We start from the raw sequence: 14,939 nt of genomic DNA on the forward strand, positions 1-14,939 counted from the left end.
AATAAAATAAATCTTTAAAAGAAAGAAAGAAAGAAAGAAAGAAAGAAAGAAAGAAAGAAAGAAAGAAAAGTGATCCTGGAGAGATGGCTCAGCGGTTAAGAGCACTGACTGTTCTTCCAGAGGTCCTGAGTTCAATTCCCAGCAACCACATGGTGCTCACAATTATCTGTAATGGGATCTGAAGACAGCAACAGTGTATTCACATACATAAATAAATAAACCTTTAAAAAAATGAAAGGAAGAAAAGTGATCCTAGGGTCTCCAATTGTCTGCAGGTAGGAGGTAAATAAAAAAATCTTGTTCCCCACAATGGCTCTCGACCCCATTGCCACCCGGTGATACCTCACTTGTTTCCTCCTCTGTTAGCTCAGCCTCAGCCTCTGAGGAACACACATGGTAGAGTGAGACACAGAGTAGCTGAAGATTTGGTTCTCTACCTACTTAGCTTTCCTCACTTGATGAATTACCTCATCTAAAACCGTAGCCCCTCTATCACATGGCCCTATCATTCTGGTTTTCCATCCCTTTGTGTACAAGCATTGTGAAGCAGGGAGTGTGAGTTCTTCCCTGATGCGTCTTCTAGTCTAAGACTGTGCCTGGTAAACCGAGCAGTGGTGGCGCACGCCTTTAGCCCGAGCACTCGGAGGCTGAGGCAGGTGGATCTCTGGGTTCAAGGTCAGCCTGATCTACAGAGTGAGTTCCAGGACAGACAAGGCTACACAGAGAAACCATGCCTGGAAAAACAGAAGGAGGAGGAGGAGGAAGAGGAGGAAGAAGAGGAGGAAGAGGAAGAGGAGGAGGAAGAGGAGGAGGAAGAGGAAGAGGAGAAGGAGGAGGAAGAGGAAGAGGAGGAGGAGGAAGAGGAAGAGGAAGAGGAAGAGGAAGAGGAGAAGGAAGAGGAGGAGGAGGAAGAGGAAGAGGAGGAGGAGGAAGAGGAAGAGGAAGAGGAGAAGGAAGAGGAGGAGGAGGAGGATATGATCCTGGCAACAGTGGCCGTCATCAAAGTTTGCTGCAACAGAGGCCGGGAGAGATGGCTCAATAGTTAAAAATCATTGCCCTTCTTGCAGAGGACCAGAGTTCTCAGCACCTTCACCAGAGGGTTTCACTATCACCTTTAACTCCAGCTCCAAGGACTCTGATGCCCTCTTTTGGCCTCCATGGTCACCAACATGCACTTGCAAATAAAGGCCAACCCACATTTTATTTTTACTTATGTATCTTTTTGGGGGGAGGGAAGTTCAAGACAGGGTTTCTCTGTGAGGGCTACACAAGGCTAGGCTGTCCTGGAACTCATTCTGTAGACCATGCTGGCCTCGAACTCACAGAGAGCTGACTGCCTTTGCCTCTTGAGAGCTGTGATCAAAGGCATGTGCTGCCATCTCCCAGATAAAATGTATCTTAACAGTATAAAAGTAAAGCAAAATTTTGTCATAATATGAATAAATCTGTCAGTTTACTCAAACAAACACAAGAGAAAGCTCAAAGGAGCAGGTGTCAGGTAGGCATAATCTAACATAAAAGCCAGAGAGGCTGGTGGCTCTTTAAAAAAAAAAAATTATTTATTTGTTTTTTGTTTTAAGTATATGAGTACACTGTCACTCTCTTCAGACACACCAGAAAAAAACAGAGTAAGTGGCAAATGGACTGGCAGTATATTACCAGGGTTGGCCAGGCATGGCTGAGGCAGTTTGGAAGTAGAGTTAATGGCTAAAGAAGAGTCCACAATAGTGAAGGAGCCAAGAGCAAAAAGGCCCTGAACTAAAGCCAAGAACGTGGGGACTGTATCCTGTGGACAGTGGGGAGCCTGGGAAGGTTTTCTGCACTGACCATTGTCTGCATTTTCCAGAAGCTCTTGCACTGCAGTGTGGAGACCTCTGGTAATATCCAGATACCTCAAGACCCTTCCTACCTGTCAGTCCACCCCATCTGCCCCACCCCACCTCTTGCAGCCATTTCTGGGTCAGCCACTCTTGTTGGGCCTTCCCCTTTCCTTTCTCTAGAGTGCTTTTTTCTGTGGATGACTCTGCCTCTCCTACCGCTTCAGTCACTGCTTGCTGATGCACTGCCTGCAACCTCCGTGTGAAGAGGTAGTTCACTACTCTAGTCATAGCAGAGTGGCTTGACCCAGTCTCATGATGGCCAAGATTTCAGAGCCTCCAAAAGCTGGCAGGGACACAAATGAGTCTACACTGGAACTGTCCCCCAGCTTCTGCATTTGTATATCCAGTGTCAGGCCTCAGTCTTCAACTGTGGATCGTATGACAGCCTCGATATTGACCTTTTAACATGGTGTAGCTCATAGTGACCTTATCCTAAAACCCTGTTACATCCTATTGCTTACAAGGGGATTCCAAAAGCCAGCCTTGATAGGGAAACTCAAGGGAGACTGTCAGAACCTGTCACCATACTCTTAAAAAAAGTCACCATCTACTGCAATTTCAGGTCATAGGCTTAAGTGACCTGAGAGTGCCCTACCCCGATTCTGCTTTTACAAACTCATTTACCATTATCTGAATATTCTCAGGCCTGGGTTTATGTCTTTCTGTTTAGATCCATGGGCTCAGGGATGACCAAGACTCCCGTCTGGCTAAAGCAGATTCTTAAGAAGTGTTGGGGCGGCTGGAGAGATGGCTCAACAGTTAAGAGCACTGACTGTTCTTCCACAGGCCCTGTGTTCAATTCCCAGCAACCACATGGTGGCTCACAACCATCTGTAATGAGATCTGATGCCCTCTTCTGGTGTGTCTGAAGACAGCGACAGTGTACCCACACACATGAAATAAATAAATCTTAAAAAAAAGCTGGGCGGTGGTAGCTTTTAATCCCTTTTAGCCTTTAATCCCAGCACTTGGGAGGCAGAGGCAGGCGGATTTCTGAGTTCGAGGCCAGCCGGGTCTACAGAGTGAGTTCCAGGACAGCCAGGGCTATACAGAGAAACCCTGTCTCGAAAAACCAAAAAAAAAAAAAAGTGTTGGGGCTAGGGATGAACTCCAGTTGCTAGTGTATGCCTAGCATGCTTGTGGTCTTCAGTTCAAGCCTCAGCACTCCATCAACCCAGCATGATGGTCCCTATCTACAATCCCAGCTCAGAAGGCTGGCCTGGGCTAGAGACTGACCCTGCCCCTCTCCAAAGCAAAAGGGGAGCTGGCTACGGTGGCACATGCCTTTAATCAGCACACTCTGGAAACAGGAGCAGGTAGAACTCTGAGTTGGAGGCCAATCTGATCTGCATAGTGAGCTCCATGCTAGTCAGGGCTAGAAAGCAAACCAACCAAAACCCAACCCAAAAGATATTCCATTAAACAAAGGCAAAGGGCTGAGACAGAGAAGTCAAATGTGAGACAGGACCCCAAAAATACCAAGGACACTTGAGCTCAGTTCCTTGGAGACTTGACCTCCACCTACCAAACCTGCTTTCTCCTCCTCAATCACTAGATGTCCCCAGAGTCCCTATGAACATTAGTCTTCCCCCTCTATTCTTATCAGCATCTGAAATACAAGATGTCTCCCTTCTAGTCCGGTCCCCACCACCCTCAGTGTGGGGTACTACGGATAGAGACTAGCTAAGTCTAGTCCTGTTCCAGTTGTTAAGGACATTCACCAAGCTCATCTTTTTTGTGCCTTGACTCAGGAGGGGCAGGTAACTAGCTGCCACAGCCTGGTGAGCAGGCTTAGAAAGGGGCCAGCCTCAGGGGTGGGGGTTGGGGGAGAGGGTCTGGTGAAGGAAGATGCCTTTGAAGGCAGTTAGATGGAGCATCTGAGGTGCCCTAAATGCCACTGTTAAGTCAGTTGACCACGTTCCCTTGTCAACTTTTAACCCCTCCACAGTAGAAAGCTCTTCCAGAAGCAAACACAAAACCAAGACTGAGTTTGGGTGTAAGATGTTTATTAGGACGAACACCTGTGGAAAAAAGGTAGGGTTGGGCATGAAGAACTCAAAATGCAGGCAGTCTGACAAAGCTCTGGAGCAGGGGAGATTGGTGGAAGAAACGCTTAACAGCCTGCCCCACAAGCACTAAAACAACCTAGCTTAGACACCGGGGCAGGCCTACTAGGGAGAAGGGTGTGGCCTAGGGCAGTCTGATGTCAGGGGCTGACCTTGCTGGAGGTTATTCACTGACCCTGTTTCCTATGGTCTAGGAAACCCTTGAACTGACTTCTGTTTGGCACATCCGCTGTCCTCCCTTCCTCAATGCTATCTACTCATGCTTTCTCCCCAGTCGGCTTCTCTCCAGAAGCAGAGAAGCAGCCCTGAAAAGACCCACCCCCAGTCCTGGCTTATTGGGAAAAAGGGCTTTTCTTGAGCACTGACATTCACTGGACAAGGTAAAGCACTGGGGGAAAGGTACAGAGCACCAAGAAGTACAGAGTTAGAACCTCTTGAGAAGACTCTTGGCCTATTGCCCTCTTGTCCCGTGGTAGGCTTAACACTGCAGGCCTGTGTACATCAGGCCCTTGGCCGATGCTCAGCATCGGACAACCCATTTGCGGGATACCTCAGAATACTCCTAGCCATGGCTGCTTGATGGGGACCCCCCAGCTTCCTACTCTGGAAATGAAGCAACACAATTTATGGAGTCTACCGCATTAAATGCTGCCTACCTCAAGCATGGTTTCACTCTGAAAACACCATGCTGATCCTTACAAGACACACATGGGCGGAGCTGCTCGGGAGATAGGCTCTGAGCACAGCTACCAATCTTGCTTCCCAATCCTTAATAAACAGTCGAACTGACCCGGTAGGATCAGTCCTGCCTGCCTGCATACTTGTCTCATCTGACCTAATGAGACTTAGCAAGCACAATGACTGGTTTCCTGCATCTCTTGAAAAAAAATATGGCTATTGTCTACAAAGGCTTGCACCTTTGCATTGTGACACCAGCGCCCACCCTAACCCTCTCAGTTATGATGCCTACCTAGCCACTGTAAAGGTGAGTTTGCCATTCTTAATGAAAGGCAGGGTTTCCTGAGATAGAGGAGAACAGAGGCCTAAAGAGATATCCAACTTTCTCTGCACCAGCCCATACTCTAGGCACCTGAAGCTGGCCAGGGGCGAGAAGCACACACATGCAGAACCACAGGGCGAGGTCGGGGCAAATACACTTTATTCAGTCCTGGCATCAGACTGGCGAGTCCTGCTGTGGGTGCCAGTGCCCCAGAGGAGGGAATCCCTTCCCCTCAGCTACGAGACTAGTTCTCCAAAGACCACAGACAGTGACATCTCTTCACTCACATGACGTTTTCCGTTTTTTTTTCATTGTCTTTTTGTTGTTTTCTTAAAAAAGAAAAAAAAGAAAAAGAAAAAAAAGAAAACAGAAAGAGAAAGAGAAAAAGAGCGCAAGAAAGGCCCAGAGCCGGAGCACCAAGCTTAAAGGAGGCAGCTGGTGGCGTTGTCAGCGAAGGGAACGCGTGGGGCAGAGACCTGCGGAGACCCAGGGCAGGGGTCGAAGAGGACTCTGGGACCGTTTGTTCCTGAGATTTGTGTGTGTGTGAATGAGTGTGTGTGAACCACCCAGAGGGTGAACACACGCCGGTGAGATACAGGTAGTGAGGGCAGAGGAGGATGGGGAGGCTGGAGGAGCGCGGGGCTGGAGCGGGAGACCAGTGGAGCAGACTTGGCAACCGGGCAGGGCTCCGGAGGGCAACCTCATCTCAACACAGCTTCCTAACTACAGCAGTGCCACCTCATTTCTCACAAGGGCAGACCGAGGTGCAAAGCACCCGAGGCCACTAGCTCAGCCACCGTCCCCTGGCCTGGTCTCTCCTCAAGCCAAGTTTGTTTAGACGTGGTCCTCATTCTTGCCACCCGTCTGCTGGTATGCCTGTCCTAAACCCTAGCAACAACGTGCTTCAGTTTTTCCCACTGAATACTGCAGCTGTGGTTGCTGAGACTGGATTTGAGTGATAGGAAGGGGTGATGGAGTTAGGGAGGAGCCCAGGCAAAGAGGATGCCCTGAGCTGATAGGGCGCTTCCCGAGGAGGGGGGTTGAGGGGGCAGCAGGAACTCTGTCCCCAGACTGGTAGGTGTCTTGGTTCTGAGTTCTCTTGGACAATCCCATCTTGGTGGATTTCCAAAGACCGAATTCCAAATTCCCACTTGGGGAAATCAAGTTTCCGGCGACCAAGATGGGCTGTAAAGGCAGTCACGCGGTGGAGGGTGGTGGTGGGCGTGGGTGACCCCTTCATAGAAAAGGGGTTGACACTTGCAGAGTTTAGGGCTAGCTAGATTCTATCTCTCCCTTTGAGTGCGCCTCCCATTAAGGCAGTGACGCCCCGTTGGGTTGAGAGTAAGCCACAGGCTCCGGGATCAAAGGATTTCTTAGATCACTCTATAATCGCCCCCTCCCTTTCGGAGTTGGCAATAGAGGCCTGCAGCTTAACTGGGACCTGCCCCCTCCAAGAAGCATCAAGCATGCGCAAGAAGGGGGTGGGTGGGGGATGGTTCAAGCTGAGGGGTGGGGCCTTGAGATCCAGGGGGGAAGGGATGGTGCCCTTCCCCCCAGAAGAGGGGACTGGGAGGAGCGCTGGGCTGCTAGACTGCAGCGCCCCCTCAACTACCAAGGCAGGCCCAGACGAGGGCTGAGGGATTCTGGAACCAAGGGGCGTGTCGCCCGGCCACGAGGAGGGGCGTGTGCAAAGTGAGGGGAGGGGTTAAGGTATGTAGGAGGAAAGGGAGGTGTATCCGAGGGGGGCTGGTTGCTGGTGGCTACGCGGGACAGGACTGGATGGGGAGGGGCTTAGATGTCAGGGAGAAAGTGGGGGTTGGGCTGCCTTGGGGTGTGTCTGCGGGGGAGGGGTATGTCTGGATTAGTGGGGGGATGGGCACAACTAGGAGGGGGGAGGCTGCGCGGGAGATGGGGTGCCAGCCTCGGCCTCCGAGGGGCCCCAATACCTGATTCCTGTATGTAAACAGCTGGTTTGGGGGCGTGCGCGCCCCGCTGACGGTGGGCTCAGTAGGTGAAAACCAGGTCGGCGATACTAGACGGGCGCCAGTCCCCTGCGATCATCTCGGTAACCTCGGGGGTGCAGTAGTCCGGGAATTCGAAATGTGACGTGCCCGAAGGGGGCAGCAGGTCCGGGTCACGGTCCAGGGCACTGCAGTCCAGGCCGGCGGGGCCCGGGGGCATCCTGGACAGAAAGCCCAGCGGCTCCTCCCCCGATGCCACCGTCTCCTCTTCGCCCTCCTCTGCTGTAGCCGCCTCCTCCTCCTCTTCCTCCGGCTCCTCGTCCTCGGACAGGGTCGGAGAGGCGGCGCTGGCGGCCGCCCCCTCGCCGGATGGCCCCTGCGCGCGCTCCGCGGGTCCGCGGGCGGCGCGCCCCGCCGGGACCATCCTCCACAGCTCGCGCCCGGGGGTCTCCAGCAGGCGTACTTCCAGCAGCTCCTCCTCTTCGTCTTCGTCGTCGTCCTCCGGCGCCGCCGCGCCGCCCCCCAGAGGTCCTCCCGTCGCTCGGCGGCCCCCGCGGCCCGGCAGCTGTGGCCCGGGTTTCAGCCGACTGCCACCACCGCCGCCTCCGGGGGGGCGGGGCCGCGCCTTGGCGGGCGCCCCCTTGCTCTTCTTGCGAGGCCGGTACTTGTAGTCCGGGTAGTCCGCCATGTGCTTGAGGCGCAGCCGCTCCGCCTCCCGCACGAACGGGATCTTCTCCGAGTCCTGCAGCAGCTGCCAGCGGCGGCCCAGGCGCTTGGAGATCTCAGCGTTGTGCATGTCGGGCCACTGGTCCATGATTTTTCTCCGCTCGTGCTGCGACCAAACCATGAACGCGTTCATCGGCCGTTTGATGTGGCCGCTCGGGGTCTTGCACCAACCTGGCTCGCGCGCCCCCTCGGCGGCCGGCCCGGGCCCCGGGGGCGGCGGCCCGCCGTCCCGCTTGGCCCGCGCGCCCCGCTGCTGCACCATCGTGCCGGGCCCGGGCCGCTAGACGCCGCCGGGGGCCGTCCGCATCCTCCGCGGCGGCGGTGGGGGAGGAGGCAGCGGAGACAGAGGGGCGGCCCCGCCCCGCGGCTCGGCCCGGCCCCCGCGAGCTGGGAGCGCGGCGCCCGGCACTCGGGCCGTCTGTGCGCGGGGGGTGGGGGGAGGTCAGCGGCGCGGGCTCAAGAGGGTTCGGCGCGTCCCCGCCGCCCCGGGCCAGTAGAGCTCCTCCGCGCGCCGCGCATTGTTTTGCAGGGCCAAGGACTCGAGCCTCGTGGGCTCCCGCGAGCTCCGGTCGCGGCCTGGCTCTCCGCGGCCCCGCGCGCGCTTGCCCGCCCGCCGCCGCCTTCCAGAGTCTTTCTCCCCGCGCGGCCCCGGAGGCGCGCGCGCTCCCCTCCCCCTCGCCGTCTGCGGGCCGCTGCGGCGCGCGCGGGGCCGCCCCGTGTAAACACCGAGGTGCCCGCTCGGGCAGCGGCCCGGCCACGCCTTGCGCTCGGTGCGCGTCATCCGTTGCTGGGCAGAGAACTCAGCATTTGCATCTCCCAATCGCTGGTTGCTTGGGCGGGCGGTCTGGCGCTTGGGATGGGGGCTGGGGGGACCGATGAGATAGGTTTCTTTTCTTAGGAATCCGGGCTGGAGTGAAGTTGGGGGGCGGGACGTGGAGCGCTGCCCATCTGTCCTCCAAGGTTTTCCATTCTTCGCCTTGCACATTTATTCAATGACACCTGCCGTCAGGTAGGACTTCTTCCCGGTCTCTTACTGGGACATTAATGGACTGCCTGCTACAGAGGAGAATTGGTAGAGGGACGGAGACTCGGAACGTGTTTTTAAGGAGACAGACTCACCTTGTGGTTGGAGCCCCTCCCTACTACACACTGGGTCCAGCCACAGAAGGTTTAACAAATGCTTTTAGGCCCAATAATGGTTTTTGTTTTGTTCTTTTTTTATCCTTTGGGGCGCTAAAGGAATCCCTAAGGCACTAGAACGCCCGCTTTCCAAAGACAAGCCGCAGGACGCGCGCTGCCCTTCTAGCTAGTCTGGCGTTCCTAGTGCGCTCCCTAGAGCACCTAGGGGCAGGGCCACCACGCGCCGGGAGCGGAGCCGCCTTGTGCAGTTCTTGCACTCCGGGCGCGTCCTGGATCTCGCCCAGCGCGCGCAGCCAGTCCACTGGGGGCGGCTGGGCGCCCCGCCCCGCCCAGGGCGGAGTCTTCCTATGGGCGTGACCGAGAGGACTGCGGGCCGCGCGTGGCGGGGAGGGGTCTCGCTCTCCAGGCTCACCACGTGTGAGCCAGTTGTAGCACCACCCGGCGCGTGCAGCCCTAGGGGGAGGTCACCTTCATGGCGCCTGGGCTTGGCGATGGGAGGGGCTCTGAGGGCCTCGCCCCTCTATACCCGTACTGGGAGGGGGCCGGTCAGTATCTGGAAAGTGACCTCCTCTGTAGTGGAGTGGGCATGGTTCCAGGTAGGCAACGAATTGCAGACCTCACTCAACTCGGGGCGCCGCAAAGATTGAATGCGAGGTGGAGTGAGCGCGAGCCGAAGTGCAGATGCGGGATAGTGATCTGGAGGCGGGCGAGCGGATGGATGGAGCATCCCTCGTGGGAGGGGGCAACTCTAAAAGGCACCGATGCTGGGAAGGCTCTGGGTCTGCTCCTGCCCAGGGTCCTTTCTCATTGGAAGCTGGAAATCACTGCATTTTAATCCCTCCAACTGAGGACTGGGTGGTTCTTTGTTCGGTAGAGGCTGACTTCCTGCACTCACTTCCCAGCCCCTCCTTTTGCTTATCTTCAAGTGCAGATAAAGCAGTTTCTCCACGGTTCAGTGGCTTTAGGATTAAGTGGGAGAATGCTTGTAAACACGGCCTTGATGCTTAATAAAAAGTACGAGTTGTCGGGAATTAGATTTTCCTAGGTCACTGGCTGTGCACAGATACCAACTTCATGAGAAAAACATTTAGTGAGTTTGGGATAAATTTCACATTTCAAAAAAGGTATCAAAATGGTAATCATCACAGTGTATGTTCGTTGAAATTTCGTAGATCCCTGCAGCAGTCATGCTGTGGCAGGATTACTTACCTTCAGTTTGAGGCTAGCCTTGGCTAATATCAGACCTTTTCTGAAAAATTAGTATTTTTGCAATTTACTAGACAAAATACTTAAAGTGACGTAGGGGCCAGCGAAATAGCTTAGCAGTTATAGTCACTGCCAGAGTTAAAATCCGGACCCCACAGATTGAAGTAGAGAACAGACCCTTATTAAGTTGCCCTGTGACATGTGCCTCTCTAGTTCTCATTCGTTCTCCGTGTCTGTCTCTCTCCCCTACACAGACACAAAATAGATAAAGTGTCATAAAGATTGCTAGCAGAGCTTTCCTTTCATTGCTTCAAGCCTGTCTACAACCGTTTTTTGACCCTATAGCTGCAAATGCCATTAGGCCAGTGTCTTAAGAACCATTCCGAACCAAGTCCTTGGTCAGATTAATTTGGTCCAGTTGCTTCACTGTTCTAAAAGGAACAAAAACAAAAAAGCAAAAAAACGCATCAGCTATTTCACCACCCTTCCCTCTGTCCTTCCACACACATGCTCATCCACTCAGTTACTAATATCATTCCATAGGTAGGCCCTGTAATGGACGCTGCATAGATCATCTGGCAGTCTGGGGAAGGAGGGGAATTCTGCTTTTCTGTTACAGCTGTTAGCATGTGATTTCCATGGAGAGAAATGTCATCACCTGTTTTTTTCCCCTCCCCTCGAGACATTTATGCAGTATGTGAGCTGTTCTAAACTCCTCCCAAATGAGAAGACATTTAACGTGCAAGACATTGAATTTGAAGCCAGGGCTACTGAAGTACAGAACTGACTAACACAAAAGTCCTCCTATTTTACTTTATTTATTTTGGGGTTAGGGTTGGCCACAGAAGCATAGATATGTGGAGATCCAAGAATAACTAATGGCAGTCACTTCTCCTATCATGTGAGTCTTGGGGGTCCTTACCTTTACTGCTGAGCCACTTCACTTGCTGGGGTCCTTCCTTTTTGGGGGGCGGGTTTGAGACAGGGTTTCTCTGTATAGCCCTGGCTGTCCTGGAACTCACTCTGTAGACCAGGCTGGCCTCGAACTCAGAAATCCGCCTGCCTCTGCCTCCCAAGTGCTGCGATTAAAAGTGAGTACCACCACTGCCCGGGAACAGAAAGAAAAGACAGAAAATGAGAAGAGTGAGTGCCTGGGACAGAAAGGATGCTAGAGCCTGGGTGTGGGTTTACATCCCAGGATAGGAGATACACACTGGTCCTTAGGAAAATACAGATATCGAACTTTGAAGCAGCAGGTGGAAAGATTGGCATTGACTAAGGAGGGGGGAGGTGTGAGGCACTGGAAGATTTGGAGATGGGATGTCCTCAAGACCAGGGTGTGGACAAGGAATAGAAAGAGTCTGTGTGGAGCTGGAACACAGGAGTGCAGGTCAGAGGACAACCTCTTCTTCTAGAATGTGGGCTCCAGGGATTAAACTTTGGTCATTATGTTTGGCAACAGCATCTCCACTGCTGAGCTGTCTCACCAGCTCCATCTTTCTTTACTTTAGTGTACTCATTGACACCTGGGGCAGACAACTTTTAAACAGCCATTATGTTTAAGTGGTATTTTCAAGTAGCAGTCATAAAACAAAATGAATACCACCACTACTACTACTAATAATAATAATAATATGATAATGGCCAGAAAAAAAAATACAGAGAATATTTTTTGAAAAGCCAGCAGTGATGGTACATGCCTTTAATTCCAGCAGGCTAGAGGCAAGTGGATCTCTATGATTTGGAGGCCAGCTTCATCTATAGATAAAGTTCCAGGACAGGCAGAGCTACTCAGAGAAACCTTGTCTCTGGGAAACAAATAAACAAAACAAAAAAGACCAATGCAGGTAGGGAAGCTATCTTTGAACTTTGTGTATGTAATTATCTCAATCAAAGTAAATACAACATCCAAGAACAAGGAGCGGAACAAAGGGGCTGGAGAGGTGGCTCAGCAGTTAAGAGCATATGATGCTCTCCCAAAGGACTCACGTGTGATTGGCTCACAAAGATCTGGAACTCCAGTTGTTTAGGACATCCAACACTCTCATCTGGCCTCCAGGCCACAAGTGGTGTGGACACCAGGCACACAAGTGATGCACAGACATACATGCAGGTAAAACTCACATACACATTAAGGGAAAACAGGTGGGGTTAAAGGTCAGCCCTGTCTCCATATTGAGTCTCAGGCCAGTTGGAGCTACGTATTGAGACCCTAACTTAAAAAAAGAAGTAGAGCTAGCTCTGGCTGTGGCTCTGGAGCTTGTCTTATGTACAAATCACAGCCCTGGGTTCCATTCCCTGGCACCTCGGAAATCAACAAAACCTGAAAAAAAATTCTCAGTAAGTACATGAAAGCCAATTTCAGTATTAAGTATTCAAATTGGGTAAAATGACATTTTACTAAACAGTAGAAATAGAATTTAACTAAATTACACATTGTGTAGTTTATTTGCTTTTTTAGTCTTTAAAATTTTTGAGCTGGGGGAGTAGCAAGACAGGTCAGTGAGTAACGGCACTTGCCGTCAAATCTGATGATCTGAGTTCAATTCCTGCTACCCTCATGGTGGAAGGAGAGAAAACCAACTCCTGTGAGTTGTTCAGTGACCTCCCACTAGACAGGCACAGTGACATCTACCCTTTTTCCTCCCCAAATAAATAAATTAATAAAAAAACTTTAAAAAATTAAATACAAATGCTTCAAATGGCCACATGAAAATACAAGATGGAGCTGGGCGGTGGTGGTGCACACCTTTAATCCCAGCACTTGGGAGGCAGAGGCAGGCAGATTTCTGAGTTCGAGGCCAGCCTGGTCTACAGAGTGAGTTCCAGGACAGCCAGGGCTACACAGAGAAACCCTGTCTCGAAAAAACAAAAGCAAAAAAAAAAAAAAAAAAAAAAAAAAAAAAAAAAAAAAAAAAAAAAAAAAAAAAAAGAAAATACAAGATGGAAACATCTCAAAATCAGATCCTTTGGTTTCAGAGCCAACGGGTTATTGGTTATTCTGAATCTGCTATGTCAATGCAGACTCTTATGCTAACAGAGGGAGACATGTCTGTACAGGAATCAAATGTATACAGGGAGGAATTTTCCTCAAATTTAATGCATGTAGCTACCTCTGGCTTCTGGAGTGCTGGGGTTGACTGTATGTCTGGAGTGCTCTGAATCAAATGTTAACCTGTAACAACAGTCCTATAAGCAATTTAGAGCTTACAAATGTGCTGCTAAAACTCAAGCCAGTCCCCCAGCTCGTTCTGTTAAGAGAGGTTACTTCTGGCATGCTTCAAGAGCTGAGGCTGCAGGGTGTTTATAAAAAGTAGACTGCATTTCAATTTTATTATTTATTTTTTGATTTTTTTTTGAGACAGGGTTTCTCTGTGTATCCCTGGCTGTTCAGTTTTATTTTATGTGTATGATTGTTTTGCCTGCATCTATGTCTGTACAACATGTGTGCCTGGTGCTCAAAGAAGCTAGAAGAACTGGAGCTACAGACAGTTGAACAACCCCGTGGGTCCTGGGAATTGAACCCTGATCCTCTAGAAGACCAGTCAGTGCCCTTAACTGCTAAGCCATCTCTTCTGCCCTTGAATCAATTTTATTTATTTTTTTTTTCTGAATTCTCAGCAGATATTGTACCCATTACCCACACAGCTATTTGGTACCCCACTACAGAGCATTTCTGTAGTGTATCCCTCTGGGTGATCCAGAAGCTCCATGAGATTGAAAGGTAGATACACCTGGCTTTCTGTCCTCACTAGGGTGTATCCCAAGCACCTAGCAGAACTACACAAACTGCAGGTGCCTATTGTGTGTTCAGGGAAGGAAAGTGCAGTCAACCAGTGTGGACATGACTGTGTAGACTTACACCGACTGTGTGGCCCCCAAGCACCGATCTTCCAGCCTGCAGTAGCTGTCTGGGACATTCAGGAAGTCAAGACAAGAGAGTGGATTCACGATGGAGCCTTGGCTGTCCTGGAACTACTTATTATATGGACCAGGTCATCCTTCAGCTCAGACATTCACCAGCCTCTGCCTCTTGAGCTGGCCTTAAAAGCATTCACCACCATGCCTGGCCCTGGAATAAATTTCTTCACTTAAAAATTTTCTTTTCACCGGACAATGGTGGAACACGCCTTTAATCCCAGCACTTGAGAGGCAGAGGCAGGCAGATTTCTGAGTTCGAGGCCAGCCTGGTCTACAGAGTGAGTTCCAGGACAGCCAGGGCTATACAGAGAAATCCTGTCTCGAAACCCCCCCTCCCCACCAAAAAATTTTATTTTCAAGAGGTTAGGCCAGCAAGGGTAAAGGTACTTGTTATCTGAGGTTACAAACATGATGGCCTGAGTTTGATCCCCAAACCTCACACAAAGGTGAAAAGAAAGAACTAGGTGCACAAAGTTGTCCTCTGACTTCTACATACACCATGTGGTGGGTTAAATGTGCTTGGCCGATAGGGAGTAGTACTATTAGGAGGTGTGGCCTTTCTGGAGGAAGTGTGTCACTGTGAGGGTGGGCTTTGAGACCCTCCTCCTAGCCATGTGGGAGCCAGTCTTCTCCTGTTTGCCTTTGGATGAAGATGAACTCTCAGCTCCTCCATCACCATGCCTACCTGGATGCTGCCATGCTTCCTGCCATGATGATAATGGACTGAACCTCTGAACCTGTAAGCCAGCCCCAGTTAAATGTTCGTTATAAGAGTTGCCTTGGTCATGGTGTCTCTTTATAGCAGTGGAATACATAACGAAGACACACTATGATACTTTCATCCAAGTATCATATACACATTCAATCAATTTCTTTAAAATTCAGGTATTAGCTGGGCAGTAGTGGTGCATGCCTTTAATTCCCAGCACTTGGGAGGCAAAGTTCGAGGCCAGAAATTCCTGGTCTACAGAGTGAGTACCAGGACAGCCTGGGCCAGAGAAACCCTGTCTCAGAAAACCAAAAAGCAAAAAAACCAAAA

At 51.2% G+C, this 14,939-nt stretch overlaps 1 protein-coding gene across 1 annotated transcript; it reads right to left on the bottom strand.

The window, feature by feature from the left end:
- Positions 1–3,877: 3,877 nt before the first annotated feature.
- On the bottom strand, positions 3,878–8,022 carry Sox12 (SRY-box transcription factor 12). The gene has a single exon (XM_031372277.1). The coding sequence runs from the start codon at positions 7,893–7,895 to the stop codon at positions 6,951–6,953; it is 945 nt and encodes a 314-aa protein (XP_031228137.1). The 5' UTR covers positions 7,896–8,022; the 3' UTR covers positions 3,878–6,950.
- Positions 8,023–14,939: the final 6,917 nt, after the last annotated feature.

This window comes from Mastomys coucha, unplaced genomic scaffold (genome assembly GCF_008632895.1).
Source record: "Mastomys coucha isolate ucsf_1 unplaced genomic scaffold, UCSF_Mcou_1 pScaffold15, whole genome shotgun sequence".
NCBI lineage: Eukaryota > Metazoa > Chordata > Mammalia > Rodentia > Muridae > Mastomys > Mastomys coucha.